General features: G+C 40.1%; 1 protein-coding gene across 2 annotated transcripts in view; it reads right to left on the bottom strand.

Moving 5' to 3' along the window:
• Positions 1-17,174, bottom strand: part of LOC121316193 (BTB/POZ domain-containing protein 9-like) — a 64,775-nt gene extending 47,601 nt beyond the window's left edge. The window contains exons 1-6 of one of the 2 annotated variants that reach the window (XM_041251082.1): positions 16,999-17,174; positions 2,544-2,762; positions 1,848-2,211; positions 1,171-1,435; positions 712-931; positions 323-442 (exon numbers count right to left, since the gene is read on the bottom strand). In XM_041251082.1, the coding sequence (XP_041107016.1) occupies positions 323-442; positions 712-931; positions 1,171-1,435; positions 1,848-2,211; positions 2,544-2,728 (1,154 nt within the window). In that variant the 5' untranslated portion in view covers positions 2,729-2,762; positions 16,999-17,174. Of the gene's footprint in view, positions 1-322; positions 443-711; positions 932-1,170; positions 1,436-1,847; positions 2,212-2,543; positions 2,763-7,094; positions 7,428-16,998 lie in introns of those variants that run through there. The other variant, XM_041251081.1, reaches the window with a different exon arrangement.
• Positions 17,175-17,980: the final 806 nt, after the last annotated feature.

Raw genomic sequence — 17,980 nt, forward strand, 5'->3', positions numbered from 1 at the left:
TGTAAAGTGTGTGATTTCTGTCCCCAGAGTTCCCTTATTGAATGAATGCCTCAGGGCAACCTCCTGCACTACACAAGCTGCTTGAGAGCCTCATCTAGTGGCACTGCAGATGTACTGTATCTAACCATGTTGAATTCTAATATAAAAACAACTCACTTGCCTTTTTCCTCTTAATTGTGTCAGTCCCCGACTCTCTATACTAATAATCAGTTCATCTAGTGGCACTTCCGCAGCACTGCATCTACTTTCAGCCACCAAATGGTACTTGTATGCAAGTGTGTGTGTGTGTGCAGGTGAACAGGTGTCTAAACAAGATTGCTACCTGCAGACACGGGGAGGGAAGTAGAGGTTCTGCCAGGAGCGGCACAGGTACTTGGAGTGATTGACCACGCGCACCCAGTCCAGCTCATCCATTGACACCTCAATGTAGTACGAATACGACCTGCGGGGGGGAAATCAGGGTAGCCTGCATTAGCAACAGAAGCTGAAATAACATGGGAAAGATTATCAAGGATCATAATCTATGTGTCTATATTGACCGAGTTCCGGTGTCTCTTCTACACTGACCGCGAGTCCCTGTGTGGTGTTTCTACTGACCGCTAGGCCCGTGTGGTGTCTATACAGACCGCAAGTCCCTGTGTAGTGTCTATACTGACCAAGTGTCCCAGTGTAGTGTCTCGTGACTGTGAGTCAATGTGTGTCTATACTGACCGTGAGTCCCTGTCCCACAGCAGAAGGCGGATGTGATTGATGATGGAGGGCTGGCCAAGCTTCACCTCAATGCCTGACCGGCAGTCGTCTTCGATGGGGTGGCGCGAGAACCCGTGGTCCAGGTCGTAGTTCTGTGTGTCTCCGTCCAGCAGGGCCGACTTCAGCTCCCCCTTCACCACTTGGGCACCATGCTTCATAGTGGCAATGTTCTCCTCTGGGACTGAGAGGGGGACAGGGGGAGAGAGACAATCACTATAAACTCTGAACACTAGCACAGCACAGCTCCCCCTTCACTATCTGGGAATCGTGCTTCATAGTGGCACCTTAGTCCCGGTGGGGAGACGGGAATAGGGAGAGAGGGAGAGAGAATCACAATAAATTCACCTTAAATGCACTGTGTTTCGTGTGTATTGTATTGCTTTGTATTGTACTGTACTGTTCTGTACTGACAGCACTCACTCAGCATGCCTCTATAGTTGAGGTCCATGTCCCGGCTCTCAGACCGGATCTTGATGGCATCGAGCAGGGCGTCGGGGGACAGCAGTCCAGATGGTCTCACCACGTTCAGCATCTCCTCCAGGCTCATCAGCGGCAGCCGCACCGCACCCATCACCTCCTCTGGCAGCTCGGTGGAGTTGTGTCGGCACCAGCGGCACAGCGCCTGGAAGATCTCCTTCTCTGGGGCAGCAAACGAGTCCCGACGTACCATAATGAGCAGGGCCGGCTAGAGAGAGAGGGAGGGGGAGAATGGGCAAGCTTACAGCACAGCCAGTACAGGTTCTGTTAACACTCATGAAACTTTAGAAGTGACTCCTGGGGTGACGGTAGCAGATCATGAAATAAAGACAGGTAGTTACACACACACACACCATACAAAGAGGCACAGACACTCACAGACACCACACACACCATACAGAGACAGACACACATACAGACACCACACAGAGACAGACACACACCCACCATACAGAGAGTCAGACAGACATACACAGATACTATACAGAGAGACAGAAAGACATACACAGACAGAGAGGGAGAGAGACACACACACACACACCCACCCCACAGAGAGACAGACACACACACCATACAGAGAGACTCACACGCACGCACACAGTGAAGAGAGGCAGCCTCACCCTGGACATGGACAGGAAGCCCTCGCTGGCCAGTACGTCAGTTGCGTTGCGGTCTATGTAGGTGCAGCAGGTGGTGCTGAGTTTGCCCAGGGAGTAGAGGCTGGCTACGTCGAAGATGAGGCACACATTCTGCGTGTTGAGGATGGTGCGCAGGTACTCTGAGGTGGAGTCCTCCAGCTGCTCAAACCCGTAGCGGTGAGCCAGGCTCAGGAAGTCGAGCAGCACCTCCTCGCTCTCGCTGCTCATGGACACACACCCCGTGTAGATGTATTGCAGCAGCATGCTGAACGCCTCCGCTGTGGTGTCCTCCAGAGGGATCTCTGCCTGGGGCTGTGACTCCTTCATCCCTCCATACAGCAGAGCTCTGAGAGAGAGATAGAGAGCGAGGGAGAGAGAGGGGAGTGAGAGGAAAGATAGAGGGTGTCCTCCGACTCCTTCATCCCTCCATACAGCAGCACTGAGAGAGAGAGAGACGGGGGTGAGAGGAGAGACAGAGGCTAGGACTCCTTCATACTTTAATACAGCAGCGCCCTGAAGAAGGATGGGCCTTCTTCAAACCTCTGCACAACAGAGATAGAAAGTGAGAAACATTTTCACCTCCTTGCGAATACTGCCATTCTTAATGTTATAAATGTGAGGTAATAAAAATACCTGTTTCCCACACTTTCAACAGGTTCCACTGTTAAGTCGCTGTACCTGAAGTAGTGGCAGCGTGCAGCCAGGATGACCCTGTGCGCGGGGAAGCGCTTCTTCTCCACAATGAAGGTGACGTCGCTGTACTCCTCTCCCTGGATCAGCGCGCCCACGTGCTCCGACAGGATGTGCACGTGGTCAATCTCTGCCACCGAGGTGAAGGGGCGCAGCGGGTGGCTGTTACTCATGGCAACAAGAGCGGTCGGAAGGTGCTCAGTGCATCTGTAGTGGGGGGGTGGGGGTGGGACCACAGGATTTAAGATAATCGTGATTGTTGTGACAATATTAAACCAACAGTTATCAGGGATGGAAATAAGACTCCCACTGCAAATCACTTTGATCCATTTCTGGTTTCACTATGTTTAATAAAATACATCTGAACTTGTTACCTACACACTGTGGCTAATCAAGCACATTTTAAAATCTGGAATGGGTGAAAATGCTATATAACAGTAGTCATATTCCATCCCTGAATACCAATCACTGCTGCTCCTCAGCGCTGGTTATGCTGTAATACTATGGGTTAGATACTCACACTAGCCCTGCTTCCAGTCCTGGATTTCAGAACTCCACTTGCTGGGGTTTATTCTTGAACGGACCAGGTGTTTGTATTCCAGCCACTGATAAGCTACTCTGAACTGATCACACTTCTTCTCACGGTATGAACAGGTCTCCCTTGTCTGTAGTTTACTATTAGGAGTTATTCATGCTGCTACAGGGAAGGAACAGGTGTTGCCTCCTGCCTCATCATAATTTAAATAATACAGTGTTTATATTTAATTAAGGGTAGAGCTGAATGCCAGCACTAGCATGAGTGCCTGTTGTGTCGGTATCATTTCATTCCTATCACTGAGTAGGACTGACTACAACTCCTTAAAGTTATGCTGTAATGAGAGTGAGAACATCAAAAGTGATGATCGCTGCCGAGTGCAGTGCAATGCTTGAGACATACATTGAAGAATGACATGCAGAAATGGACGTACACTTGACGGTGGGTACACCTAAAAATGTATATTTATTTTTTCAACGGACAGTTTCCAGAAATTACAATAGCGGCTTCATCAAGCTTTGAATTCAAATCACAGCAACTCAATATAGTTCACCAAATGGTTCTTGAATTAATAATACATGTGTTTTATAGTTGGTATGAATACATTCTCTCTCCATCTGATTCATTATTTTCTTAACAGAACAGACCATCATATGTTCATTTGATGTTATAATGCGTCAAACCATACTGTATCGTGACCTTCATATCGCTATATCGTTTTATGACATCAGCGGGTCGTTACCCCTCTATTTACCACTAGCTGCTACAGTGACATGAGAGATGTCTGGGCAATGTTTTGACAATGTTTTGCTGCTTAAGCCCCTTTCACACTGGCATGATCTACCCCAGGTCAGAACCTAACCGGGTCAAGACCGAGTGTCATGTGGGTCATGTATGCGATTTCACACTGCTTTTGATAAAGCAGGGTTGACCTGGGTGATAGACACAAGTAAACAATGCACGTATCAATACCCTGGAAGCAGCTTGTTATGGACGCTTCCATCCAAACTTCTCTGGATTGAATCATTGACCCAAATGTTGACTTGAGCAAATGTTTCTTCACCCCTGCTGCAATCTGCAAACGTTCTTTGCAGATGTTAAACTTTCATGCAAGCATGGCAGTTTGTTATTGAGTCAAGCATTTTGTCTTGCTCAACCCAGGTCAAAGAATGTCAACCCGCATCCTGGGGTGGGTAACTGGGACCCAGGTAACCCAGGTATGTGGTTTCACAAGGGGCTTTAGTTTGGTTCTCTCAGTTGTAGATAAGAATTTTACAAACCTACAAAGCTTCATATCTATCAGTGGTAAGAGCTAGGTAGAACAAACACATTTCAAAAAATTTTACGTAACCATTTACCATTTTTGGTGGATGGATGCTATAAATTCAAAATATATCATTCACATAATATATTCATGATAACGCTATTCTAAACATACAGATTTAAAAAAAATACTGTATCTCAAAACTGGACAAAACTGCCAACCCACTTTCTCTCTCTCTTTATAAATGTAGAACAGACGGGGACAGCAGAGGTTGAATGATACGTCTGTTCAGTCCCAACACTTACATTTCTCCAGACAATCTCAGATGCTGTGCAAAAGGCAGATTTGAAGAAAAATAAGAACTCAACATGGGAACAACGGACCCCAGACCACTCACAATTATAACAAACGTCATAACATTGTAATGGAAATGTACTACAGAACAACACACACAAGAGAAACAAGCGCACACACAACCATAAAACAATGTACTATAGAACAACACGCAGAAGAGAAACAAGAACACACACAACCGAAAAACAAAGTACTATAGAACAAGAGCACACACAACCGAAAAACAAAGTACTATAGAACAAGAGCACACACAACCGAAAAACAATGTACTACAGAACAACACGCACAAGAGAAATAACATTTTTTTTTAAAGAAAACAATATTCAAATTAATCAATTACAAATTGTACAAAACGACCCACTCTGATGGATTATATTACACAAGGGTTAATTTGTTTTCAATCACAAAAGGTTTTCTTTACAGTTTTACAAATACTGTACTTGCAAGAAATGAAAAGCAGTCATGTTTATTTGAAAGTGACCCTTTACATCTTGGCATCAGTGAGCTAGATAACAAGGTGCCAATAACCCCAGCAAGCTCGTTAATCCAGCAGCATTGAAACACTAAAGCTGCTCAGTGCATTCATGGAATTCACAAAGTATTACCTAGGTGTATCACATTGCAATAGATGTCTGCTCCTGTGTTACATTTTCAAAACACAAAGATTTGTTTTGTAATATTTGGGTCAGAATTTCATAATGACAACTAAACATGTTCCGACTTGCATATTGGAGTAAAAAAAAAGTATTTTGTTGAATGTATCAAGGATTACAGCTGTGCGTGACACCCACAAGGTTTCCATTTTCATGCGATTATTTCAGGTGTGGCGTTTATAGTACTGTCACGCGTATCTTATGAATAATTACTGGAATGAAGGAAGGAGTTAAGTGGAATCTCATCAGTTCATGTGGAATTAAATACTTCATATACATCAATAAAGGTTTTAGCGGTATATTCATACAAATGTAATTTTTAAGATACAGTTAAGAAATAATGAAAGATTATTTCACTCACTGACTTTTATAGACCATTATATTTAACTGAATTACCGGTAGTTGGGGAATATATTTATCAGTGCTGCTCATATTCTTTAGTACTGAACATAACTGCAGGACTAACTTTACACCAGTTTTACACACCTCTCGGGGGCACATGGCTGTTACATTGTGTTCACTGCAATTGAGATCCTCTATAACCTGCAGACTATTTGCAGAGGCTTAGTTCATCGAAATTGGTACCATCTTGCAGCCTTGTCCTCTTTACTATGAGATGATCTCCAGTTAGTACTCTACACTGCAATTGGCCTCATGTGTCTGTGTGTGAGTGTTTGCGTCCTTCCATGTATGTCTGTCTCTGTGTAAGAGCTGTGTGTGCTTGTGTGGTGTTTGTAGTCTGCGGGCCTCATTTACGAAAGGGCGCTAAACATTATTGTGCGCGATAATTGCAATTAGTGTGCACATTAATGATTTCCGTATTTACTATCGCAATTGTATGTATTATCGTACGAAACAGTGGGAATATTACGGTGCACACTGATTTTACTGTTCCACACTATGGTAATCAGAATGAATATGTGATTTGTATGGTAATGCATGATAATGTATTTAAATGAGGCACTCTGCTCAGAATACTGAGATGAGCTGTATTCATGTGGTATGGGAACTGGGCTTTAACCACAGATAGGCATGCTATTTTTCTGGCCTGCGCAGTTCATTACTTTTTACTTCAGTTCTTTTTACTGACTCGAATTATTTGATTCATTCAGTTTAGTGAATCAATTCAACAGATTTGTTTGTTTGATTCACCCACGCAAAATAAATACATCTTTCTGAGCTACTTGGTTTGAACAGGAAAATCTGGCAGCAAGGGCCATTTAAGTTAAGGCTGTTCACTTGGTGGGTCGCACCGTAAAAAAAAAAAAAAAGTATCATAATGTATGTGAAAATGTCTATATAATTGTATGTAGGCCAATATACTTCTCAAAACACATTCTCCCTACTGCACGATTCCTAGTCATCAATAAGTATGCAGGCACGGTTTCAATCAATTCATCAACATATTGCTTAATGTATTTGATACATTACAGAAATAGGCAGATAGAACTAGAAGAAGCTTTCCTACAACACTGACAGAAAAATAAATCAATATTACAAATGTAATGTAATGAAGGAAACAGAAGAGTATTTTGTTTCAATGGCAATCTCAAACAGTAATAATAATAATAATAATAATAATAATAATAATAATAATAGTCAGAGTATATAATGCTAAGTCTCAAAATTTAACTTATATTCCAAAATATAACGTTTTAAACAACACTGAAACAAAATGATACTGACAAGCTGTGAAACAGCAAACTAGTAAACAGTAGCACTATGAAATGTACCTTTTTATGACTTCTGTCTGCACACTTGGCACTTCTTTTCTGGCACACTTGATAACAATGCTTCTTACGTGTTCTGATTCTGCAACTTTTAAACATAATGAATGTTGACGTGTAAAAAAAACTGGTACTTCTGCATTTCTTAAATTTTTTCCAGCACTGCTAGCCAGCCCACTCTTTTGTCCAGTCATACGGTGCACCCTCTGTTGTAATCCCAGTTACTTTCTTCCAAGGTAATTCTGACTTTCCATAGCTTACTGAAGTTAAAATAAACAAATAAATAAATACAAGTTACTTCCTGTGGTTGTGTTGTTCATGGAACCCACAGCATTTTACAGAAAAACCTTTTGTTGACTCCATAGCTTCTTTTATTTCCAGTAAACTCAAAATACGCTGATTTGTGCAGCATGTCATAGTGACGCTGTATGTTCTAATCTTTCAGAACTGCAACTGTTGTACTTCAAATCAGACATATAGCCTTGCCGTCAAAATGATTCATTGAACAAATAATCATCTGGCTAACAACTTTGGAATCTTCTGTGTTCTGCCTCCTCATTTCGCTTCTGTGACATCTCCAACATTTTTGCTATTGACTTTAAATTTTACACAAAAGTAAAATAAATAAAAGCACATAAATTAAAGCGTTCTCCGTTAGTAAATGGGGCAGTAAATTTAGATTTATCGCGCACATTAGGCTCACTACTTCAAGTGCCCTTTTGCGAATGAGGCCCCATGTGTGTGTGTCTGTGTGGTCAGCCCTCTTCTAGTTAATGAAAGGTCAGCTGACCTCCACTCTTCTTTACTCACAGCCCGATGGTCTGCTGACGCACACAAAGTGTCTCTGGGTCCCAGCCAAAAATCTGTCCTCTGTGGTTCGCTTGTCTCTGTCAGTAATAAAGCACGCTGGGATCTTGTCCTGTTTCAATACCTCTCATGATTAACTAAAGGCCCAGTGGGTAACTTAAGCTGTATGCTGCCTGGGGGACTTGACAAGTCTATCACAAATGTTATTGTGATATCACTATAGCATGTCATAGCAGTTAATGACTTCAAAAGGAAATCAAAACTCCAGGGTGAATCCAGCCCTGTCAATGCCAGTCATTTACTGCGTTTCACAAATAAAACTGAGGCACAGTAAAAAGATAGGGAAAAGTCGTTATCAAACCTTGTAAAGTTCTCAGTATTTCAGCATTCGAACTAATTTGTAAGGTTTACTGTTATAAATGGTAAAACTATTATACTGTCCTGTATAAGAACCCTCTCACTGTATTTCCCTGTTCTGGTATGTCTGTGTCAGAGAGTGCAATAAAGAGTGGCACTGCATATAGCTGCATCAAAACCAGACTGCTGTTCTGTGCAAATCCAAACTCAACCCCACATTCCTCTTAATCAATTACAAGACTACTAGCTTCCAAACAGTGCACTAATTCACCTGGCTATACTTCTCTACTTGTACAGAAAAATCAACAACTCCAAAGACTAGGCACAGAAATTTAAAATGCCAAACTTTACACCAAAAGATAATTAGACCAACATATTAACTAACATTAATTTAGACAGGACCAATTTATCTTTAAAATGGCACCTTTTCCATGAATTTTGCACCATCATTTTCTGTGATTTTTAAATACAACAGGCAACTTAAGTTTCAATACAAAATGTTCTGCAATTCAGCAGTAAAGAAATAAACATTAACCATTATATAGCTGGGCAATTTTCAAATAACTATGTAGATTGCTGTCCTGGCGTCATATTTCACGGTACAAATGAAGGACATTTACAAGTTACATATTTTTAATAATTTTTTTTTTTACTCTATTCTGCACAATAAAAATGTAATTATTTATTTTTAAAACACTTTATGTGTGTCTGTGTTTTCCACATAAAATCTCATAACCAACACCCGAAAGCGTTTTGTCAGAAATCACTGCATATCAATAAAGTTTTTCAAATGAGATGTAAGGTCAAGGCTTCATGTCAGTGGACACCACAGACACTGGTAAAAACTGCTTTATGTTTTTTGAAAAATATTCGTGTTAAACCTATAAGTGCCACTTGGCACTGTTGTAGCGCATAACCAACACCCAAGGAAAAAACTGAAACCAAAATATTAAAGGAATGTGGACATATTTAACAAAAAAAATTACTTTGTTCTCACTGCTAATTTAGTTGTACTAGAACAAAAATGGCTGCCATGTTTGTTAAAATGAAAAAGAAAGAGGAATTTCTCATAACTGACACCTTGCGAGTTATCTCACAGCCGACAATTTTCAGCAAACAGAAAATAGCTGGTTATGAAAATTTGGTGTCGGTTATGATTTTACTGTTTAAATGATTTTATTTATTTCAACCCTTAGTTCAATTGTTTGATATTTCTAAAACCAGTTTTAGTTAAATTTAGAAATCATTTAAAATGTGATCATTTGTATTAAAGAATGGTAGAGGTTAGGGGTAATTCAAAAGGGCAGCATGTTGGTATTGGGTAGATTACAATCTATTTTTGCCATTTTACAGACTGAAAACTAAAGCTAGTAATGCAGATAAGTGTGGAAGGTACACCGAGAAGAGAAACAATGATACTGAGAAACATAAAGTGCATACATAGCAAAAGAGAAAGAAGTAAAAGGAAGTATGTGCCAGTGAGTGAAGTGTCAGATAGAGAACACAGACATGGAAAAAAACTGCCAGAAAACACAAGCAGCTAAAGAAATCGGCCACATTCACTCCACCCGACACACCACAGTCATGACCACCAGACCCTGCAAGACAGAATTATGGTAGTGTAGAAAGGCCATCAGTATGTATCAAAAGAAAGGTCGTAAAATCTGCAAAAGAAACAGAATTGCTAAAAGAAAAGACAGCTGGAAAGGGAGGTGCAAAGTACAAAAAAAGATTATACAGGATAAATGCAAAAAAAAACAAACAAAAATTCCCCTAGCAAGCTATGGAGAAACTCCTGAAAAATAGCACAGTGGGGAAAAATGTGGGGAAGGCTCTTCTCTTTCACCACGTGCACAAATTTCAACAAAGCACAAAAGCAACAAAAAAAAAAAGGGAAATTTAATCATTCCATTTTCAAGAAATACAAACTGCTCTATTATGCAGCTGATTACTTTGAGAAAGATCACAGGTCTCTTACTAGTACCAACACTTCAAACAAAAAACAGAAGTTATCTTCTAGCCACAAACAGAAGTTGGTCATCAAATTTCTTTCCTGTGACGGGTGTTGCCTCGCAAGAGAGATACAAACACCTTGCGCAAGAAAGAAAAGAGAAAGCGACTTCTTTCTGCACCACTGAAAAAGTTGTTCCTGCAGTTCAAACATGAAAATTCCAGTGTCAAAATGCCACATGCTCAGTTGACGCGTTATAGACCATTCTCGATTGTAGGCAGACTTGCCAGTGTGTAAAGTGAGAGAATCGTCAAATGAAAATGGAAGCTCTCTTCAATAGAAAGATCATAAATATCAGTCATGCTTAAGAACTCGCAAATACTCTGGTATGTTCACCTGGAAATAAGCAGTGCTGTTACAAACAGTGTGAACAATGTGGAGATCAAAGAAAGTAAGATCGGAGAAAGCAAATATGTAACTACAACATTCAAGCGTACAGCACAGGGAAAGCTGAAAGAACTAAAATTAGCTACAAATAAGGAAGCAGCAAATATGTGTACTCACACATTCAATATTCACAATCCGTTCAAAATGAGAAAAACAACCAAAAGGAAACCTCACAGAAAACAAAGCTGCAATTCTTGTTGATTTCTCAGAAAATTACAATTGCAAGTCTAATAGTCACATTCAAGGTGCTCATTTTGGCGCATCCCACAAACAGGTGTCATGCCATACAGTGGTCGTCTATACAGGAGTTAAGCTGTTTAAGAAATGCTTTTGCACAGTGTCTGAAGATCTTAGTCATTGTGAAGTGGGCATCTTGGCTCATATGACACCAGTCTTAAAAAAAAGTACCCCAAGGTGAAAAGTATACATTTCTGGAGTGATGGACCAACTACACAGTACAGGAACAAAGGTAATTTTTACTTTCTTTTGACTTTGTCTTTCCTCCATAGCTTTGTAAAAGTGTAATGGAATTTCATGGAGGTGGCCCATGGAAAGGTCCTTATGATGGCATTGGAGGCACAGTCAAGTCCACAGCGGATAGAACTGTAGCAGAGAAAGAGGATATTGAAGACTCAAAGGCTTTATCAAAAAGTTCAACCACGCACAAGTGTTGCTATAGATCTCATCACTACAGAAGACATTAGCAACATCTAAGAACAAATCCTTTTAAACCTGTGAAGGGTACAATGAAAATACATCAGATTCTCACATGTGAAGCATGAAAACTTTGGAAATGGTGGGAAAGTAATTGCTAGGAAAGTGAGTTATCCTCAAGGCACTAACACCAGAACCGCCGTCTCGGTATTTACTTCATATATTTAGGAAAAGTCAAGAATGGACAACCGCATGGCATTCACCAACGCAGACTAATTTACATTTTGAATCCTAAAACGTCAAATTGACGTGCATGGGGATTCTAGTGTTAAATAATTGGCCAACACCATTTAAAATACATTAAAACTCCCATGTTTCCTGTGGGTTATTCACAGCCCATCTCTTCAGTGTTACCATTTATTTGATTATCTGTCTCTCGCATGCCAAATCAGTCTTTAACAGCACTTTCTCCAATTTCACCACGTGAAAATGTAGCAAAAACAAATGAACGTGAGACGCTATGATAATTTTTTTTTTTTACAGTAAATGGATGCTTACTTATTTTAAAACACAGTCCTTTCAAATATGTATTTTTGAGTTTTTCAGGGAAGGCAAAAAAAATACAGACAAAGGTTGGCACGGGCCAAAATTAAATAATCAGATGTGTCACACGTGTTTATCCTTCACTGAAGTATAAATGTTATATGGTCAAATATGCGAGTGCTGTGTGTGTGTGTGTCTATATATATATATATATATATATATATATATATATATATATATATATATATATATATATATATATATATATATATATATATGTAATTATACATTGTAGTTTCATGCATTTAAATGAGGACTTTTTCCACTTCTTAGAGAGAGGAGAGAGAGGGAGATAGAGATAGGCTTCTCTACTCTCTCTCTCGCTCTCTCTCTCTATCTCTCTCCTCTCTCTCTCTCTCTCTCTCTATATATATATATATATTGTAAGGTACCAGGGAGGGGGTTAAATCCTTCCCTGCGTGAACCCTTGTTTGAATGCACATTTGGGTATTATGGGGTTTAATTGTGTAATTGTTTAATTGTTTAGTAATCCCCTGCACCTGATGGTAGTTGTAAATTAGAGCCAGGTGCAGGGGATTTAAGAGAGGCAGCCAGTCTGTTCCAGGCTGCTGAGAGAAGAGCCCGACTGTGTGAGTGAGCAGTCGTATCGAAGGCGAAGTACGGAGTGAAGCCCGTGTGAGGTTGGTGTCGGGTAAACGGCTTAGACGTCCTGAATGTTTAGTTAGGTTCCCGTTAATGTTAGTTAGAGCTCCAAGAGAGAGCTAGGTGTTTGTTTCTGTTTGTTTAATTTATTTGATTGGTGTTTATTAAAAGTGCGCGTCAGCGCTAAAACAATTCCATTTGTGTCCTGGGTCTGGTCTTAAAGGGGCAATGAACTCCGTGAGTGTGAGGATCGTTTACTATATATATATATATATATATATACATACATATATATATATATATATATATACTGTCATACACTGTATTACATCAATTCAGCGCTGCGGCGTATATTTTCAATTGATCAAAATGACTGCGGTCCTTAAACGAGGGCGGTGATACGAGGGCGGCCTTTATTAATAATACTATGCTTTGATTTTATTACGTGATTTAAGGGATTTTAGAAGCGGCGCCGTGAAAGCCTCTGACCTGCAGCACTATACTCTTGTGTGTTTATGGGGCTTGAATACAGTACATTTACTGACAGTTAACGAGAGCCTATCAAGTGTGAGTTGGGAGGTCAGGGGAGTAATGTATCTGCTAATCCAGAGTGTGTATTGGTTGCTAAGGGGTGGGACAAGAAGAGGAGACAGAACGGTAGTTGAGTGTGATGCAGTTGTTTTTCTTAACGAAAAATATTACTGTACATCTGAATGTCTGTTTGATTTCTGTTCAAACTAAAACATATCCTACTTGGTTATTTGTTTGTTTTCACTGCAATTTACCTGCTTGTTTATAATTTTTCTAAGAAAAACCAAAACTAAATCTTCTCATAAATAGTTTTTTTTTTTTTATTATATATATATATATATATATATATATATTATATATATATATATATATATATATAATAATACAGGACTGAGAAATTCCAATCGAATAAAAAAAACAATACTACTAAACGCTGTACAAGAAGATATCTTTCAGATAGCGCTAGAGTGACCGGCAAAGCGCCAAATTCCTCTGAGGTAAACAGACAGCCCTTGTTTTGAACTCTGAACTCTGCTGCGGGGAAAAGAGACATGAGGGACTGCTGTGCTGTAGGTAGTTCAAGTTGGGCTGTCTGTCGGGACTGTAACATAAAATAAAATGTGCTTACTAAGGTGTTTGTACTGCATGGTGGATTGAGGCTGCAGCCTCTTCGGGGGTGTCGCATGCACATAGCCAGAGTTGCGCGTTTCTTTATTTTATAAGCGGGGATAGAAAAAAAATACTTTTACGTTTCTTTAACGAGCGCGGCGTCTATTAAAAACTGACATTTGAGTGAGGCGTTAATTAGAGGGTGGCTTTTAATTTAAATTGAAGTAATACGATATATGTGTGTATATATATTTATAATGCCCGTGACAAAACGTGGGTTAATTGAGTTTGCATACAAGGAAACTGGGGAGGTACATCATTCATTGGGTTTCCATGCAGTTCAATTTACAGGTGAAATGCCGATGCGCGTTTGGGAGAATTACCTGTGTAAGTTAGGTCTGTGGCCGAAAAAAATGGGTGGGATAGGGTAAATATCATTTACTCGTGTAAATGACGAAACACATGGGAAAATCCACGCCCAGTTTTGCATGGAAACCTGCATTTCACGTGTAAATGTAAATGAGCGTGTTTAATGAAGTAGCAGGTCAGTTGTTACAGTGGATTCTAAGAGGGCAGAAAGTAGTGGCAGATGGGTTCTTTTATGGTTAGTGGTGGTGTAGTTCACCTTAATGATAATGCAGGCGGCTTTTTTTTTTGTTTTATTTTTAAATTGGTTTTTTGCTGTGTCTGTTCTGTCATGTTGTATATATCTTGTAGGTTTACAGTTCTGTATAAAACTATTTACCATAAACTGTTATGCCCTTGTTATAGTATTAAAGCAGCTGTTTGAGAATATCCTTGCTGTAAAAACTACGCTAAAGTTAAACACGAAGAGCAAATCAGCTGCTTAAATGTCTGCACCTGAATTAATTCCCCTCTTTTTTTTTTTTTTTTTTTTTTTTTTTTTTAATCCCAGCTATTCCAAAGACAATATGTGTCTGTCCTCCACATTAATAAATATAGCTGGTGAACCGGATGTCATGAGCCAGCTTGAGCGACCCAAAACAGCGCAACAACATCCAACAAGTTGTTGATGCCCTCTCAGAACTGACCAAATAAAATTGCAAATTAACTTATTGATTGTGTTTTATTTGTGTGCATCATTAATACTTAACACAACAGTAAATCAAACACAACTTAAAAGAAAGGAGAGAATCTCTGACAGCACAAGCCTTCTCATATCGCTGCTGTCCAATTGAAACTGGCAGCTGAGATAACCTTCAATTCACAGTTGCCAAGTTCGCTTATAATAAGTGGGATTGGGCTTGCTTTTTGAAAGTAGTGGGTTAGAATTTGCAGAAATACTCATAACATGGTTTGCTTGTTTTGAAAGGCAGTGTGTAGCTTTTTTTTTTTTTTTTTTTTTTTTTCTTGCGAGACTTGGCAACACTGGTAACCTTCCCAGTCTGTCTCACAGGCAGCCACTGATTCCTGAACACCTCATTTTGTTGTTCACAAGAGTTTGTGCAGGATACAGCAGGCAGTGGCAATTTTGGGAAGAAACTAATGCTGCACTTCAGTCCATTTCATCAGTATACGCCACCTCCCTTTCAAGTGCCCACTACCTGTATTTGCCCAAGCGTGGTGTTGAATGCTTCCTCAGCAGCAGTCAGCTGTCCAGAAGGGGAGGGTTTCTAAGCCAGGGTAGTACAAGCAGCATCACCTGATCCCCTATATGCTATATTGTCTGAATGAAAGGGAAATAGATAACGTCTCTGCCGGTTTTCAGTCATGGTGATCTGCATCTGTTGGTGACTTTCATTTTGTACCTCCAAGTTCATTTTTAATTAATGAGTCCTAAGATAAATTAGTTGAAACAGTATTCACTACTAACAACATGACACCACACTAATGACATTTGAAAAACAATTTGGGCAAGAGCAGTAAAGCACATGATTAACCAACCAGGCACGAGGTATTTTGCTTTATTACATATGCTTTGATTCACTCCTGTACCAATTCTCTGCCCATGTAAACCATAGTTTCACAAAACTTCACTAGTAATCTTCAAAAACTGCATGAGTACTTTATGCGTAGTTACTTTACATATCAAACCCCACCTTTCCCATTCATTGCACAAAATAAACTGATCGAATGGAAACCCAAAAAAGTATTTTACAGGAGCTGTCTCCAGCTAGAAAAAAAAAAAAAAACACGCATTGAAACCCCATGTTTGTCATGTGTAATGCACGGACATAAATAATGAATTCAATATTTATTTTGTGGCTGAAAATATATAAAGAAAATCTATGTGGTAAAAAAAAAGGTCTGAGACAGTAAGTGTTTAACAGGTGTATTCTTTCTTATAGTGGCGAGTGTACAGAATGGGTTACCTAGCCATCACCGGGATCTGATTTGATAAAGTTGCGATTAATCAGCTACTGGGAGCAGGACCAGCACTGGTGAGCCGATTGGTCCCGTGTTTCGCAAACGTACTGTATGTTGCTTCTAACTTTAACTGAGGTGTCAGGGAATTCTGCGGGTTGACATTTTCACGTCATGGCACTGCAGCAACATTCGCGACATGTTCGGTTTTCTAGTATTGCAATTACTGTGCAGCACCGACCGGAAGTACCCACATGTCGGGGGTCCTTTAGTTACTTACCTCAATGTGAACAAACAAAATTGTTTCCAATTGATAGATGTGTGAATACAATACACAACACAAGCATAGACCCGATGACAGAACTATCAGTTCTCTCCATTAAAACAATATTCAACATTATTGATTAATAATTACAACTATAAATAATATGAATCTGACGAGACCGCTAGCTCAAGAACATATTTACAAAATTCCAAAAAATGTACTCATCTGCTAGCTCAATTTTTTTTCTTACAAAAACTTTAATACTCATAAAAACAATTACCCCCTACAATTACTCCATACAGCGAAGAACGGTACACTGTGTAATTTTCACTTCCCGTTCAGTGCAATTGACGAACCGAAACTGAAGTACACTGCACGTCTCAATGTGTTTGACCCCGACTGATACCAGTAGTTATTAATACTGTACTAGGAAACCATCTGCAATGTATGCAAATGAAAAACGCATGCTGTTGTTCATATTTACTGCCTACACGGTGACAATCATAATAATACAGTAAATTACACCGTACTGCACAATTACTGCATGGTCCCCTTTATGACATCCCCGAAGAACAAAGTTTTAATGCTGTCTCGTAACAGCTGCACCACACTGGTCATACGGTAACCTGCAGTAGCAAGTTATCATTGCCAGGCATAACGCTTTGTTATGATTGTACTACTGCTACCAGCGCTGCCTGTCCATTTCGAGCGTCTTACTTTCCACCCGACGCCCCAGAAACAGACTCAGCAGCACTCACCTGACAGCGTTGATAAACCTGCTCCCTGCCAGCGATGATGACGAGTGGTCTTCACTTCATGAATTTGATTTTCTAATCAAGTCTTATTAGATGTTTAAATTCGTCTCCGACTCCTACAACAACCAAGACCAGAACAAGCACGCAACTGGGCTCCGCCCCTGCCTGTACACGGCGCTGTCAACAACCAACCTGATATTGCTTTACTGAACAAAATAGAAGCCCCACGAGTAACTGGAACGCCACCTGCGGCCGGGAGACCGAATATCACCTTATCCACAGCAAACTTTATTTTCAGAGGATGAATTGTGTACATTTCTCATTGGAGCTTCTTTCCCGATACAGAGAACAGTGTACAATATTCTACAAATCGAGGTGGGGGCAATTCACAAATGCAGATTTTGTCAGAAATTACCACGTTTGATCCCTGTGTTGTTTCCTGTCTTTTTGGAGACTGCTTAAAGCGATTTTGAGTTGCGTGATCACTGACAATAGTGTGTACCTGACTTCAGTTCAAAGCAACAGTGTCAGTGTTTACATTGTACCCCCCCCCCCCCCCCCCCCCCCCCAACCAGGTGCAGTCCAGCTAATCAGACGCACATGCACTGGGCTTCACCAGCACACACAAACACTCAGCTTTAAGGAAAAATATTTATTGCAAGATGCATTCTGAACAAACTACCAAGAGAACACAAAACAGATGTGTTTGTTCTGCAGCAGCCGCTGGCAGAAGGCGAGGTCTTCTCCATTACTGTACTGTGCAGATTTTCAAGCGGCATAATTCTGCTGTTTCTTTTTTTGTTTTGTTTAAAATAAAATACAGCTTTAGGACTGGATAAACTAAGTGGTTGAATTCTTCACAATGTAATAACGCTGATGTATTATTATTATTATTATTATTATTTTCAAAACTCCATTGCACAGGAAAATCCCACAGCCCAAAGGAATACAAGCACACCTCTTCCAACACCATAAAAAAAACAAA

The sequence above is a fragment of the Polyodon spathula genome, chromosome 5, assembly GCF_017654505.1.
Source record: "Polyodon spathula isolate WHYD16114869_AA chromosome 5, ASM1765450v1, whole genome shotgun sequence".
Classification (NCBI taxonomy): Eukaryota; Metazoa; Chordata; class Actinopteri; order Acipenseriformes; family Polyodontidae; genus Polyodon; species Polyodon spathula.